Raw genomic sequence first — 16946 nt, forward strand, 5'->3', positions numbered from 1 at the left:
TATGAACTAGATGAATGACAGCAAGCAAAACCTTTGTCAGTGTACATACAGGGACCTGGTTATCATTTAAGAACGTGAATGACCGTGAACGTAAGAGCCCTTTAAGAGAATCTGTAGTGACAGGTAGGACTTTAGTGGCACACCCACCACAGTAACTGTATGAGACGGAAAGGAACCCATGAATCTTGTGACAGGCCTATGTTGTTAGTACAGTATCCGTATCAGTATATCCTACTGATAAGTACAGGATCAGTAGGATATACTTTGTCAATATCCCCAGCTTCCCTAAATCCGCAATAAAATGAAACTACCTCAGTCATGTTTATTCAGTAAACCTTTATTTATCAGTGCATGAACAGAATGCCATGACCAGATTATTTCTTTTTCACCCATTTTATATCATTTCCTCTCACTTCCCTTAAAAAAATAATGAAACGATTTACAGAGGATTTTTTCTGCATGAAGGCAAATATTTATACAGGTGCTGTACAATTTATAAACATTTACAACTACCATGATGTCAAAACTAAAAGACTTTTTTTTTATATGTTGGAGCAATGCAAGGCCACAGTATCATACATGGTAATGGCATGAACAGTAAATAATACAGTAGCCCATCATATATCAACAATAAAGTGGACAATAAATTAGTAAGTGGTCTCACAGACCAATAGATGCATGTGTTACTTCTTCACATCCTTAAACAGGCTGATGAGGGCACGGTTCAAGCAATGACTACATTGTGAATAGCAGTTAATGAACCACTAGATGTCTCTGTACTCCACAGCTGCAACACTGAAACAACACTAAATTTTGTCTTCAGAGCGGGGCACAACTGATCCCAATAAATTAAAAAAATATATATGTATATTTTCATCTAGGATTTAAATCCCTGTTAGATTAAGTTCAAATGAGACTCCCAAAGGAGCAGTCAAGCCATTTTCACATTATGCACTGTGTGCAACCACCAAAGGGCAGCATACTTCGATTACTGTCTCTTATGTGGAAAATTAACTGCACTCTTAGGGAGTTTATTTTTAACACCAATGTGACAGCCACAATGCTGGTAATGATTAACAACTAAGCAAAAATGTACATACTATTTTTTCTCACATTAAGGGTCACACACTAAATTAAAAAAAATGATCAAAGATAGATTTGGAGGTTAGAGTGAGGATAAACAATATGTTTTTGTGCCTACATTTGTGATGATAAAAATACAAATACCTCTTTAAGTTTTAATAAGTTGAAGGCAGATGTCTTACTTCTTACAATCAAGCTCTGTTAATTCAACTCATCTAAATTATGTGTCAATATATGTGTAATCGCTTTGTTAAATAATATTTTGGATTAAGTATAGTTGATGCTACAGCGATATCTAAAATACGTAGGCCTACCAGTTAGCTTGTATACATACACACATAGCCAGAGGACCTAAATACAGAGCTGCTAACAGTAGACAACATTATGAATCAGGCTCACGTGACCGTTTACAGACCATGAAATCTTAGAAATAGAATGTATAGATTGCCGTTTGTATAGTGTTAGTATATATAGATGGTGATGCTTGTCGACACATTCTATTTCTATCATTAAGTCCACATTAAAAGTGAAATGACTCTGAATGGATGTGTACTAACAGTTTTGTTTACATATAATTTCAATAAATTACATTATGCTTTATTATTAACACACATGTAACAAACATTAGAACTATAACCACAAGTATCTGGTCTGCTGATTGATGCATATAAAGCGCCAGGGTTGTCTGACCACCCTCTCGGCTAATGGAAACAGGTTTTGAGAGTCTCATGTGTCCGAATACACTCAAACATACAGACAATAAATGACTTAGTAGACACTACGTCACCCTTTGCAGCCAATTTTAAGAGAAACTCACCAGCCTCACTTTTTAGTACATCCATCTATGACGGCAACAGTGAATCAGTCTCGCCAGGAAATAAAAGCAGAGTGATTGCAAGAATATGTCTTAAACCTTCAAAGTGACAACAAAAAAAAAAGAAGAATCCTTCATTGAGACGGATAAACAGGGAGAGCGGTTCATCTCATTACCCACAAACAGTCTCACAGTGAGTGCAATACAGAGCAGCTTCTTTATAACCGGAGTCCCTGATTGGCACAAAATAGACTTCAGTGTCACATCCAAAAATCACTCTCAGAAACAACCTGTTACACACACGTCCAAACATCATCGTACAGTACAAATACTCATGTTGGTACAAGCACGCATGTCAGATCAGACATCAGGAGCTTGATGCAAACTGACCGAGGCAAACTGGGTGAAATTTAAAAGAAAATCCTAAGCAATGAGAAGCTATGTTGCTGGTTACACAGTGATCTGCTTTGTCCGAGATTGCAAAAAAAAAAAAAAATCCTTCCATTTTGAACGTCCATCTTTCAGAGGCTCAGCTTTCTCTTAATATCCCAGAGAGTCCTGGGAGGATCAGATATCCGCGTATGTTGTGTCCGCATGGGACTGGATCTTGGCAGAACTGGGAACTTTCCATGGACCAGGGGTGATGGGAGCCTTCTTGCTGGTAGTGGTCCCGTTGCAGCTGGGGTCCTGGATGCTACTGCTCGAACCTCTGGGGTCCTTTCTATTTGCTTCTTCAGTTGGCCCATGGTACTTGCTTTCCCGATATTCCTTATCCCCCTTCTCTCTTCCACTCCTCCGGCTCAAGGTGCCGCTATCGGCATCCGACCCTGCCCTCTCCCTGTGCATTTGGGAATGGGATTTTTGTGCCGCTGCCTCCTGCTCGGCCCTTTTGTTCTTCTTGTGGCGTTCACTGGTCCCCAAGCTTTTGTCTCCACTCTCTGTAGGCCCCCTCTCCTGCCAGTAGGCCGCATCCTCCTCCTTGTACCTCCTGTCCTTCCCTTCTCCATAAGCAACGCTGGGCTGTTGGCCAGCTGGACGCCTGGGACTCTGGGGCTCCACCAGGTTCTTCAAAGGCACAGCAGGGTCATGTTCCCTCTTGGAGCCCTTCCTGGGACTAGAGGAGCGGTGGTCCCGCTGCCCTTGGGCTTTTCTCTCTTTGCTCATATCCTCCAGTGATCCGCTGGGGCCTCGCTCTGTTTTTCTGGGGCTCGGAGAGCGCTCTACATGATCTGCCCAGCCTTCAGTGGCTCTCTTGGGACTAGCAGGCTTGGAGTCGCTCCTGCTTGTTTTTCTGGTCTGGGTGCTGGGGCTGGTGGTACGCTTATGGTTCTGGTGAGAGAGCTGCTGTCCTCTTGATCTGTTAGCCTGCCTACCATGCTCCTGCCCAGCGCCAGGGGACCCAGATGCCCTGGGATCACCCCCGGAGAACTCATCGGGGGCAGTTGTTTTGGGTGAAGATGGGGACAGTTCAGAGGTAGAGAGGGAGACAGAGGATGGAGAGGCTGGAGATGACGGCCCGTCAGATACAGAAAGCCTGGGAAAGCTTGAGGTTGGAATGGTTACTTTGTCCTTCGAACCTGAGAAACAAGCAGTGCAAAGTAAGAAAAGGTTCTAGCTGAGCAACAATCTATGCACTCTAGGGAATTGCATAAGCTAAAATATCCTTCACATGGGATATTTGATACATTCAGCAAAAATGAAGGATAATTAAACATGTCATGCAACAGAAGCAGAATATCCTCATATTGTGAAAAAAAAGATGTTTTCCACCTTGCTCGTTTTCCGTTATAATATCCCTCTAAATATTTGCCTTGTCTGTGATATGCATCAGCCGACGACATGGCCATCAATGGAAAAGGTGCTGGCGTTCACCCAGCACTGACGTTTCAATTTCCCCCCAAGCTGATAAGAATTGCATAGCTGTGATTGAGAGCAGATATATGCAGCAGAAAACCAGAGAGAGAAAAAGAAGAGTGATGGACTTAGTGGTGCTGAAATGAGCTTTTGGATTTCTAGGAGCAACAACTCATAGAAATTCATTCTAATGTGGTCTTTGGATTGAAAGGTTGATGCCAGTGAAAGCACACAGATCCTTTTACCACTTGTCACTCACTGATCAATATCTAGTTAAGGACTTATCTCCAGGTCTCCATCTTCATTCAGGCTCAGGATGAGGTGTGTGTTCAGTGGCATCCCAGGTTTTGTAATACCCTTAGAAAATAACTTGCAGGGCTCTGAAGCCTCCCAGCACTCCTGCAGGTCTGTTCGTTCTTCTAGGACTCACTGCTTTGGTTTAGCCCTCCAGGGGAAGAGTAACTCTGCTTATGATACATTGAGTGTTTACTGAGTCACAGATAACTGATCTATTTCCGATTGATCATGGGGATGAAGGAAGGGACAGAGAACCACACTTAAATCTGGGAAATGAATAACTTTGAAAGGAGAGGGCAAAGGCAAAAGAAGGAGGAGTACAAGGTTTACCAAGGTAATTAGGGACAGACCAAGAAAAGCAGTGAGGCCTTTAGTGATGCTCTGGTTTCATGTAGAAGCACAGGGTGGAAGAAGAGTTCAGACCTATAGGAGGAAAAGATAAATAGGTAGAAATAGACAGCCGTGCCGGTGCAGAAAACCAGAGCAGATAAAAAGCACAAGAGGTAGATCAAGATAGAAGTAGTGAGATAGAATGAGAGGAGAGAAAGGTCAAGAGAGAAGCTCGCAACACATGCATGAGAATAAAGAAACTCAGCACCCTGCTATAAAGCATATCCATACAAAAGCTTCTATATATGTATGGTTAATATGCTATTGCATAGATCTATATGCAGTGGCAACAATGTGTGTACATGCATGCAGCTCTCAGCAGTCACTCACTGTGATCAGGGACCAAGCCCTGGCCAGGTCGAAGCAGCAGATGAACTTTACTGCCTCCTGCTTGGATGAGCTCAATTGCCCGAGTGTGCGTGATGCCCTGGGTGGCCTCGCCGTTTATCTCCACAATCTGATCTCCAACCTGTGACGCAGATATAGTCCATTCTTACATGTCACAACCACAGGGGTCTTTCAGGATTGACTAAACAAGAGTAAGAGTACTGTTCTTTGAAGTGAGAATAGAGGTTTCAAACTGTGAGGTGAGTTGAAAGTGGACACAGTGTCAGACTTTGAAATCCCACTGAGGAAGACCTATCGATTTAATTTAAAGTGCAATATTGCGAAGTAGTGTTAGCAATTATTCTGACGACAGACACAAACAAGCAAAAAAACTCACGTGTATCCTGCCATCTTTAAGAGCAGGTCCGTCCTCAGCCAGTCGCAGGATAAACAGGCCCATGTTATACTCTTTCCCTCCTCTCAGACTGAAGCCGAAGCCTCTCTGGCTGCGCTCCAGCTCCACCACAAAGCAGCCCTGTAGTTTACACAGAAGAATATGAGCTTTTTTTGGAGTGTGTCTTGACAGACGTAAAGGCTGTAGTCAAACCTGAACAATCACTTTTACATGGTTGAATTTAGTCCAGTGGCATAACAAGACAGCCCTCAGATTAAGAATTTACTTAGACCAATTGACACCAGAGCAGAATGAGTTTACAACCATCCTATAATTTAAACTGAGAAATACTTAATGCATTTGGCTATGGTCTTACCTGCTTAGAGCCTGACATGATGAGTGTTCCCATTTCTTTTGGTAGGAGAGAGTTCTTCATTTCAGTGTCACCATTCCTAAACCCCCAAAAGACACAAACACATTAAAATGTGACCAACATACTGTAGTTGTATTTCTTCTTGAGATGAGAATCACATGTCAGCACATAAATAGCAGATGAAATAGACATAAAAGTGCAAATGTATGCATTCATTGTTGTCTGAGGTGCTTTGTATATTGTTCCAGCAGCTTGTGACGTCAGCAGTAATGCCTGTATGTGTGCCCTGTATGAAAATTATAGATGCTCTATATTGTGATGAGCGTAGAGAATAAGTCTCATTCTCCTGCCACGCCTTCATTACAGCAGCATGAGCCTCTTTCTGTTGGTTTCATTATACCACGCACAGAGACCAACGTAAATCCTTCAAAGAGCCGAGTTGCTTTTACAGTTCAGTGGCAGATAACGGGGGCATACTTTAATGCTTCACAGAGCTCATTACAATGCCTTTGTGGGAACTTAGCTGTGCTGACACACTATCTAAAGAGTTTAGGCCTTCTTAGCAGCTCTGGCATGGAGAAGAGTTTACACACTTTATGCAGCCAAGCTGAAGGCCTCAGCTCATATCTAGCCAGGGCTGACCCAAGGCATGTGTTGGAGATTAGACAGAGAGGAGGGAGGGTACTGTTGAAGAATGGACAGGGGGCTAAATGAGGAGAAGGGGAACACATGCTGATAGGCAGCGAAACAGAGCGGGCGAGGGCGAAGAATGATGGTGGAGAACTGCTGCTGCAGCAATGGATTATAAAGTCTGACACAGGTAATCTTGTTTAAAAAAAAGAGCAAGCGAGACTCCCTATTAATCTGTCTCTTATTCTTTGCTTTGCCATCCAAACAGTGACCATGGGGGGATTTCCTGTCTTTCTGGATAACAAGGAGAGTGCGGGCCACAAGAGATGGTAATAGGCCATATTGTAGCTTAAACCAGAGCCTGCTTTGAGAGGATTGGGGCTAATTTATGGTTCAAGTGGCAGAACCTGTATTAGACTGTCTCTCAGTGTCTGAGAAGGATGCTGGCAAGCTTGGGTGAATGCTTGTCCCTGTATGGGAGTATTTGTGTACCTGTCTGGGTAGCTGGGAGGCTGTTGGCCCATTGCTCTGTGTTGTGCCGAAGGACTCTGCTTGGCTGAATTTGTTCCAGATGGAGGAGCGCTGTCTGTAAAAAATACAATTCATGCAACACACGCATTTAGTATGACTGATATTGGATGCCACAACGCATCTCCTTTGGACTACTTTTCTGTAAATGTTGAAAGTGCATCAACATTCCCATTATCTTATTCCCAGAATATTCCCCAGATATTGTTTCCAGAACTCCTCTTCACAGACTTTCTCTGTGCCAACCTACCATCTTCAGGCACAACAGTGAGCGTGACAGAATTGCCAGCATCCTTGATGAGCTGGACAATATCGTTGTGCGACAGCTCCATGATGGATCGGCCGTTGACAGCAGAGATACGGTCTCCCACCTTCATCTGACCTATACGGTCTGTGGGGCTGCCATCAATAATACGGCCAATCTTGTGAGGTATAACTGAAATGGAAACAGAGAGAAATGACAACCTGTTGTTTTTGCATGTTTGAGCAGCACTGATTTAATAAACCCAACATCAAGATATCACATTTTCAATAACAAAGCATTAACCAGTCTTTGTGTGTCCTGGGAAGTCCATCTGGGATGCACCCGCATGGTGTCGCTCCAGGAAAAAGGGGGTTTACCAAAGTCAGTAGGATATATCCTCTAGAAACCCTGAATGTCTGTGAAGGTTTTGAGCCAGTGGATGTGTGAATATTTCACAGGATATGTGAAAACACTTGTTGGTGGCATAATATGAAACGTCACCAAAGTCAGAAGGATTCATTCTCTGAGGAACATAAATGTCCGTAGAAAATTTCATGGCAATCCATCCAATAGATATTCATATCCCTAGCTTCTAGCAAGGCTAATACCAAGTAATCATCATCCATCAGCTATTCACTTAAATAGTTCCTAGACCTGCTTATTTATGTGTTTGCGATCTCACAATTTTTAAGTTGTATATAACATGTGTTCTTCTTTATTTCTGACCTCCAGGTGGGGGCTTGTTCTTTGACGTGAGGATAACAAAGCCAAAGCCCTCGTTGTCTTTGCGATGCAGGGTAACGTCAAAGGACTCCGGCCGAGATGACTGAACGGACTGGACGGCGTTCGGAAACTCGACACGAGGCATCTTGGGAGAGCTATTGACCAGGGCAGATGCTACTTGCTGGGGCTGCTGACTGCCTTCCTCCTCTCCCTCACCATCTGACAAATGACGAAGCACATAAACATGAGGGAATGCTTACAATGACAGATTTTGAACAGATTGGTTACAAAATACAGATACTGTATATCTATTCATTGTTTTTGAAAGGACAGGGTCAGCTCAGATGGAAAATGACATTACAATTCGTCACTTTCACCAACAGCACAACTGTGTTTATTTTGAGCAGGGGGTCACTCCGATTTAGCTGACATGCGTTTTAATCCGGGAACAATTATTCATCAAAATGTTCCCAATTTGTCATTCTTGTGATCCTTCAATAAATAATCTGAAACACAGCGGCTTTATTGAAGACAGCCTTTTTGCTATGTTCACTGCACACCTGAAATAAAAGACTGTCAACTCTACACTTGAGATGAAAGCCCTTTACAATTTGTTATTCATAAGCCAGGCTGATCTACCTCAATCTCTCTTCATTGTATGTTTGCTTTGCTGAGTCCCTGTTTTGTCAGCCGGCATCAGGGAATCTCTTTCTAAACCCCTGCTTTGAAAGCATAAACCCTTACATGATTGATGCTTAATTTCTGCAATGTGATCAAAGCTGTTGTTGCAATACATCAAATCCAAAGTAATTTCAAAAAGTGCTTGTACTATTCATGGATTGGTTATTTGTAGGGGTAAACAAGCCTAAATGCAGAAGGGGTTTGTACTGTTGAAAAAGAAAACTCAGCATGTTTTTTCTTTTTTTCCATCTTTTGAGATGTAAATCATTTCTACCAGCTGATCTAATCTTCACTGCCCTTCATACAACTCCAATCAGCTTGACAGAAACACACAGAGGAAACAATCTTCAACTGTTAATTGTGAGACACTTTTGATGTTTTCCTTTTTTCCTGTTTTGGTGGGTTGAAAAATTCCATTCAATTTCCTGTGACTAAATGCAGAATACTCTTCAAAAACTTTATTTTTCTTTTCAGGAAAATGTCATGCATAGAATAACACCCTAAAAGTCATTTTTGTTCAAACTTAATTTATTCAGATTTATCCGCAAGGAAGTCATCCAGAACAAATTTAAAGGATTAGAGAAAAAATCCCAGATCAAAGCTTTTGCTCAGAGGTCTTCCTCCAGCATACTGATCTAAACAAGAAACCATGCTTAAAAGCTTCAAGTGCTGACTGAGAAATGTAGAGCTGATTATTCAAGAGCAGACCCACCTGAGAGTGCCAGTTTCCTGCGGACTGTGAGCATAACTTGGCCGTTACGTGCAGCATTGGTCATGAGCTCCAGCACTTGTTTGTGGGATTTGCCCTTGACTGGCACACCGTCTATACAAAGCAGCTCATCCCCTGCCCGCAGGCGCCCATCCTTCTCGGCAGCGCCAAGTGGCACGATGGCGCCAATATACACCTGCGAAAGCACGAGGAAATGAGAGAAACAGCTTGACGCACTGATCTGAGCCAGGGTGAGCACGAGGATTGACTGGCATTACGGTTAATAATCAGTGGAAATCCTCTCAGTTGCTTTGGGCATCTATACCTCATTTCTTTGGCGCAAAAAAAAGGTTTGCTGTCTTTTTTGCTGATCTATTTCCCCGTTGTCCTACACCAATAAATAGTAGAAATTCAGGCTATTTAAGTAACTGCGTGCACCTCAAATATCGATTTTGCTTGGTGTCTGACTGACATTCTGAGGAGAAAATCTGAGGGGTTTGGGATTCTAGCAGCATGCCAAGCCTGGTTGTAAATGGCTTGACCGTGCTGGGGCTGCTACCTACCGGCTGATCCGGTCCCTCTCCTCCGAGGACTCTAAAGCCAAAGCCTGACTCCTGGTTCCTTTTGATGTACACATCCAGGTCCTTGGTATTAGGAGCTGCAGAGAGAAGAGGAGAGAAGAGGAATGGAGAGAATTTTTTATTCAAAACAACCATGAAAGATAGAACACAATAATTATGCTTTTTGTGTGTTATGTGTTATTGGGCATGTCGGTGTGTGTAATGCAGTGGTTCCAATACTGCAGCCAAGGCCAGGAATATAAAAAAATATTTGGTTCAAATAGCTAAAAGACTTGTTTATAATATTAGATCTTTAGCTTTCCCATATTAGATACAATTCACAAAGTTCACAATAAGAATTCATTTGATATCTGATGAATTAAAAAATATTTTTATAGATTAATACATAAGAAAAAAAATCAGTAGCTACAGCTCTCAACACAAGCATGTATATCCAAGATGATGTTGAATGGTAGCAAGTGGGTGGCCCTTTGCTCTTAACAGGAGTCCTGAGTCACGGGGGCCGAGAACCACTGATGCATTAGATCGTGTTCACTTACGCTTGCTGTCCAACATGGCCTTGGACTTGAGGTAGAGCTCAGATGCGTCCGGTTTGGGTGAAGACGAGCGCAGGGTGTTGGCAGGGAAAGGGAGCGGATTGGGGGGCACCTCGCAGGGCTGAGGGACGAGGGTCTCTGTGCTGCTAATCATCTCCTGTCGCTGCGGCTGTGTGATCGGCTGGGAGCACGGATGGGGCAACTGCTGGGGTACGGGGTGTGGGGTCTGCTGAGGAGTAGGCTGGGATATAGGTTGGGACATTGGAGCTGTGCACTGAAACACAGAAACAAGAGTTGTGATGTAGTGATAAACAGATCAGTGAACAGAACAGTGTGACTATATTCTTATCCCTGTATGTACCATATTTAATAATACATACAAGGATATGTTCACTTATTTTATACCAATAATTTGTGTGAAAATGTAGCTAGGGCAGGAAAACTGATTTAAGGTGAGCTACCCTCCAGAAAGACAATGCCAAACAACTGCACTTGTGCACTAGTCTTCATTTTTAAAAATAGGGCAAGCACACATTGTAATTCTGTGTTGAACGAATAAAACAGTATGAGTAAGCCTGTTGCTTCCGCAGCTCCTCTCTATTTTAAGTGCAGCATGGAGGAGCAGCACAGGAACAAGCTGTTGAACGTGGCATATCATCTTAAACACCCATACACAGAGGGATGTTAAGTTGCTGTTTGCCAGGAGCCAGCATATTTACCCACATGCAGTTCCAGAAATAACAGCCTGGCTAATGTGGGCTCACTGAATAATGTAGCCAACAACAGCTTCCACAACACACACACAAACGCACACACACTGAGTGGTGCTTGTGGGTAACCAAGACAAAGATAAAACCTTTTCTGTTTAATAATTCAGCAGCAGTTTTATCATCAGTATATATTTGTTCCATGCAACAAAATGGAAGAAACATTACAAAGATTTGCTTCAACTTACTGGTTTCAGTGATTTCACAGGAGACGTCTGACCTGTGAGCCGAGAAGAAGAATAAAAAATTCAGTTCAATAAGAAAACAATAAAAGAATCATCTACTCAATTATATGGCTTAAAGGTTTAAAGAATGTCTTTCTTCACTCGACTGACATGTTGGCCTTCAGTATTTATAGAGCACTTTTCAAGCAATGAGCACAAAGTGTCAAAAAATTAAAAAACAATAGGGGCAATTTCAAGAGGTAAATAACGAAATGTGCATATACATCCAAGCATACATACACATACACATTGTACATAAATACATGCATGTACATACACACACATAACAAGACAAAAACTCTCAAGAAGGGTAGTCTGTCAGCATGAGTGGAAGGCTGTTCCAGAGCCGAGGAGCCAGTCTTGCAAATAAAACCTGGACTCTGGAATAGTTAGAAGACCCAGACTAGCAGACCTGAGGGGCCTGTTCAGACATTACGGTGTAAGGAGCCCGGTTATATACTCTAGCCCCAGATCATTCAGTGCTTTATATGTAATTTAAAGCACTTTAAAATGGATTCTAAAAGAGATTGGAAGCCAATGCAGTGAAGCCAAAATTAATGTGTGAGAATCGCTATTGTTTTGGTAAATAGTCTAGCTGCTGAGTTTTGAACAATTTGGAGCTGTTCCCAAGTTCAATTGTTTAGGTGAGTAAACAAGGCATTACAGTAATTGAGGTGGGAGTATTTAAGAGCATGTATTATTTTCTCTGTTTCTAAAGGAGAGAACTGATCTAATTTCAGAGATGTTCCTCAGTTGATAAAAAATGCAACTGCAAAGCTCCAGGCTCAGTACATCCTCTCCCACATCTTATGCGGACATACTCTGCATACACTCGCTGAACTTATTGCCTAGAGGTTTTGTGGCTGTTTTTTAATACATCGTCCTGCTTTCCTCTTCTGTCAGTCACAGTGTAATTCAACCAGTAGGGGGCAGTATACTTCAGTAACAAAATGGTTTACACGTCACTACAGGATGGGAGACACAGAGGTGACCCTAAGCCATGGGAAACATGCACTCCAGGTTAAACCTGCCAGCTGTTCAGTGTAGCAAACAAACTAGAACACTGTAAACACTCTCTGTCTGCAGCTTTTCCTAAACAGGTTTTTTTAATTGCATAAACAGAATTCTGTGCTTTAATGAATGTTTACTGGTGCAGGTTTGAGAGAAACTACTTTGTAATAGGTTTGAATAATTCCTTTTCACATATTAGCAATGAAAAAGCACTGACAGCATGTCCCTGTTTATTTCATATCTTAGGCCCTGAATGCAGTGCATATTCCATGGGGGAAGGGCGGAATATGCTTCATTTCCAGATTTAAATCCAGAACAGGGATCAGGGCCAAATAATTTCCTGTTTCATTTCTCTCAGCTGTTGTCATCAGAAGGGAGTTCTAGCCCCTGGCTGGGAGTAAAGCCCAACCTAATCCTGGTCTAAGGGTGAACCGAGGGAAGACCTGCAGCGTTGCTCCTTTTACTCCTGGAAAGCTGTGATCTCTACACACACACCCACCCAGCATATATGTATATACATATATGGCTGGCAGGAATGGACAAAAAGTTAATAACAGCAGCACGGACACACACACACACAGACAAACACACACACACACACACACACACAGGACAAGCCCCTGGAGCTCAGAGCAGAGCCCAGCTGAGTACATCTGATATGTGGGTGCAACACTGATCTCTTGAATCTAGGCTACTGCACTGCAGTGCAGGCAAAAAGGAACAAGCCCTTCAAATCAGTGAAAGCCTGAAGTAAGAAGAAGGGCAATGATTACCCACCATGCCCCGTCTCTCCTCCCTTCCTGCTCTCTTTCTCTCTAAGCAGCAAGTGAATCACTGAAACTGCCATCTCTCCTCGCCCTACCAGCACAGCTCACCATGTGACTAAGCATGACTTCCTCCCTGTTTGGGAAAGTGCATGGCAGATGATGCAGAGTTGGTGTGGACCAGAGCGTGAAATTGCTTTATTTAACATTGGGAGAATCTGTGTGTCCACGTAATACCAACAGAACACTACAACCCATTTTGTTATTTATTAATTAAAACACTGTACATGTTAAGTAAAATCTCGCAGCAGCAATGCTGCTCTTATCCCTTAACAGATTAATTTCAAATGCAAGCAGGTGGGCTTCTCACCTCTCTTGTTTCGTTCATTGCTTTCTTTTGGGAGAAAGGCAAAGTAAGAGAGACAGACGAAACAGAGCTGTTTGGGGATTAAAATAATTTCAGATGCGTGGGACGAAACCACTAGACTATCTCCAGGCTCTAACACCTGTTTGTTTTCTGAATAGTAACCTGAGCAGATTATTATAGACAGCAGCGATTTACCAACAGAGATGTCACTGCATCAGCACTGTAACCCTGCCAGCTGCGACATACTTCTAAGGATTAGTTCAATGTTGCAGGCTTCTGGCAATGTGAAGTCTCATTTCTGCCAACTCACCTCCTCTAAGCACCAGCACGTTGACCTCACTGCCCACAGGCAGGTCTTTCAGAATGTCCACCACCTGGGAATGGCTCAACGTCTGGACATTCTGTCTGTTGATCTCTTTGATAACATCGCCCTTCAACAAGCCACGGCACCACTGGGCATCTAGGATCATCTTCACCTTTTGGCCCAGTGGGCAATCTGCGATGGCGAAGCCGAAACCTCCAGGGCCTTTCACCAAGGGCACGCTCACCAGCTCTGGCTGTAACAGAGTGGGGTCGGGGCCCTCTTGGTTGGGGAGATGAGGAAGGTGATGGTGGTGTTGGTGAGGATGAGGATGGTGGTGGCGTCCTCCATTGGTCATGGGTGGTACTGCAGCAGTCTGCCTGGAGAGTGTTCCTCCATCTGGGACTGTGTAGTGGGGGTCTTGTGGCGTGGAGGTCGAGGGGGAAGGGGAAGTTTCCTTGGAGGTGCCGAGGCCTCCTGAGGCTTCTTCACTGCTGTTGGAGTCCTCAGGCAGAGGATAGCCGCGGCACAAGACCATGTCCACATACTGGTTGATAGGGATGGACTGGAACATCTGCACCACATCAGCATGAGTCTTCCCCAGCACACACGTCCCATTGATGTCCACAATCACGTCACCTAAAAGACCAAAGAGCTTTTACACATTTTGAAATGTCCAACTTTGACAGTGGGGACTGTGATCACTACAAAGGCAATTTTAATGAAGTATATTATAGGAAGGGACACTAATGTATCTGGTGTAGATATCACAATAAGTGAAATGATAATTATCTAGCTGGACTGTATAAGTAGAATCCTCTCTTTCTCTCTTTAGAAGATTCAAATATGTTAATGGGGATGGAGAGATTGAGCAAGACCCCCCTTTGCCTGGGTGAGCTATAGGCCTGGATGGCTGGCTGAATTGCTGACTGGCTAGCTGGCTAAAAGCCCAGTGGAGGATTCAACCCACCTACACAATCAATACCCTTTCCTAGCAAACACAGCTAAGGTTTCACTCTTGAAATGAGCTCCACGCCCTAATGTAGTGCCTGTTCAGACCCACTACAACTGCACTACTGAGCATCCACAAAATAATAGAGGTATTGTAAGTGAAACAGAGTCTCAGAAAAGTAAAACGTTCGACCTTCAGCGGCATAAATAAAAGCCCCAGGCCTGTCAGAAAGTCTTAAATCCAAAAGAAGGCTCCAAGAAGTTGTTATAGTTCAGTGCTCCCTATTATAACCCAATGAAATTAATTACATTCATTTTTTGGTTTAATCAATTACCCTCTTTCTCAAGAGTAATGAAACACTGAAAATAATTACTCTCTCTGTTCCACTTTCATGTTGATTCTCAGCAGCAGCACTGGTGTAGCTTTAAGAGCATTCAATGCAATCAATATTACTGTAATATGAACCTTGAGGCACTTCAAAAACAGTAATTCAGATTACTACAATCACCATGCACGTGATCAAAGTATTTATATAGACAATAAAAGGAAATTTACTGAACAACCAACATAGTCGTCAGACTGGCAAAGCCACATGTAGCATACATTTCATATACACATACTTCAGATAAGCAGGTTGCCATCCGTCAGCCATGAAAAGACAACCGCTCCGCAGGCCTATTAAATCTGTAATATATGGCTGCATATAAAATCTGGGTGTCAACCATAAACTGAACATGTGCTTTATTGACGTAAGTTTCCTATTTTTAGAGCTGCTCCACTGAACACTGCCTATAAACGCTTCCCTTCGCTTGATCAAGCAATGTGACATTCACAGTAATGTGCCTGTTTTTTCTCTAAATGTGTTTGTTTGTGTGTACTCAGGGTACACAAAACTGTATAATACCCAGTACGTATGCGGATGCCAAGCTGAATGTCACTGTGTGCACGGCATACATGCGAATGTGACACTGGATTATGTTTTGTTTAGACAAATAATCCTATTTGTCTCTCCTTAACTCTTCTTTCTAGCGATTCCTTTTTGTATGACTTTACAATGGGGACATGTAGGATTGCCTTTAGCCGCTAAGACAAAGTGTAATCACTTTTAGAAACATTAGGTCTGTGAGGCAAGATTACCGGAGGCAATCTTGTTGTCGTGTGCAGCAGGCCCATCCGGAAGGACATTCTTGACCTGAAGAAACTCGTCGGGCCGGTCTCCTCCGATGATAGTGAACCCAAAGCCCTGGGGGCTTTTTCTAAGTGCTGTCTGCAGGATGGTGCCCTGCAGCTGAGACGGATCTCGCGTGAAGCCCCGCACTCCCCTGCCAGGCTCCTCTGTTGTAGGAATGAAGTGGGAAAAAGAGAAGAGAGATTGGCAAGCGATAATACTCAGGGAAATGTGGAAAATATCTTTAATGACCTAATTACTGTAATTACTATATACTAAATTGCTTCCATTTACCCGCTTGAACATATTACACAGTTCTACTCTAACAATAAATAATGAGATATAAAATTCAGCTTTCATATTAAATTTGAAATGAAGTCACAGTTGCATTAATTCTTGAGATGAGATCAGCACATCTTTAAAGTTCACAGGTTTACGTGCTCTGACTGTCTATGTGGCATGTAAGCATTCACGTGTATGTGAAAATGAGCCCCGGATATGAAGAGAAACTGAAAAGCTTGCTCATAAATTGCCATCTGTCTCCATCACAACAACATTCGCACAGTGACAACACGTCTGACAGCGTGTCACTCACTGCTAGTAATTACATGAACACTCTAAGAACATCATAATTTAAGTGCAAACTCAAACAAATAACACATACACATACACACACATACACACACACATACACACACACAACCTGAAAGTCTACTGCCCTGTTCGCAAAGCCAATAAACATCCAGTTATTGCAAAATGTCTATATTTTTCACCAGTCTCGCCGCAAACAACCAATTCCTTTCACTGCAGTGATAAATCCGTCCTGAAATGTGCCTGACATTTTCCAGGTAAACTTTTCATTGCAAATTCCCTTTGTGGTGCCTGCAAGATGTGTAAATGGGGCAACTTTTGAGAAGACAGGAAAGGAATTATATTAGACAGTGTGTGTGTGTGTGTGTGTGTGTGTGTGTGTGTGTGTGAGAGAGAAAGAGAGCGAGATAAGAGCGTTGGAGACAGAGAGAAATAGAGTTAGCCTTGACAGAAAGAGGGAAATTCTAACTAAATCCTAGCTCGCCCTTCCCTGTGGTGCGAGCCTATGAGATTTTGAGTTATGTGCTGTGTCCCTGCATGCTGGGCTTCTTCTCTAGCAGTTCCCACACTGATAGATGGTGGGACATCAATCTCATTAGGGAGGGTAAAGATAGAAGTCCCCCCCCCCCCCCCCCCC

At 43.0% G+C, this 16946-nt stretch overlaps 1 protein-coding gene across 1 annotated transcript in view; it reads right to left on the reverse strand.

Annotated features, from left to right (window-relative positions):
* Positions 1–321: 321 nt before the first annotated feature.
* The window catches only part of magi3a (membrane associated guanylate kinase, WW and PDZ domain containing 3a), a gene marked incomplete in the record, with an annotated part of 103951 nt that continues 87326 nt past the window's right edge, over positions 322–16946 (reverse strand). Inside the window, 13 exon segments of the mRNA XM_035656092.1 lie at positions 322–3474; positions 4769–4907; positions 5163–5300; positions 5536–5611; positions 6655–6748; positions 6941–7126; positions 7661–7876; positions 9051–9243; positions 9611–9705; positions 10168–10438; positions 11120–11151; positions 13608–14237; positions 15688–15885. Coding sequence (XP_035511985.1) covers positions 2465–3474; positions 4769–4907; positions 5163–5300; positions 5536–5611; positions 6655–6748; positions 6941–7126; positions 7661–7876; positions 9051–9243; positions 9611–9705; positions 10168–10438; positions 11120–11151; positions 13608–14237; positions 15688–15885 — 3278 coding nt within the window.

The sequence above is a fragment of the Morone saxatilis genome, unplaced genomic scaffold, assembly GCF_004916995.1.
Source record: "Morone saxatilis isolate NCDOM2014 unplaced genomic scaffold, NCSU_SB_2.0 Contig15, whole genome shotgun sequence".
NCBI classification, from domain to species: domain Eukaryota; kingdom Metazoa; phylum Chordata; class Actinopteri; family Moronidae; genus Morone; species Morone saxatilis.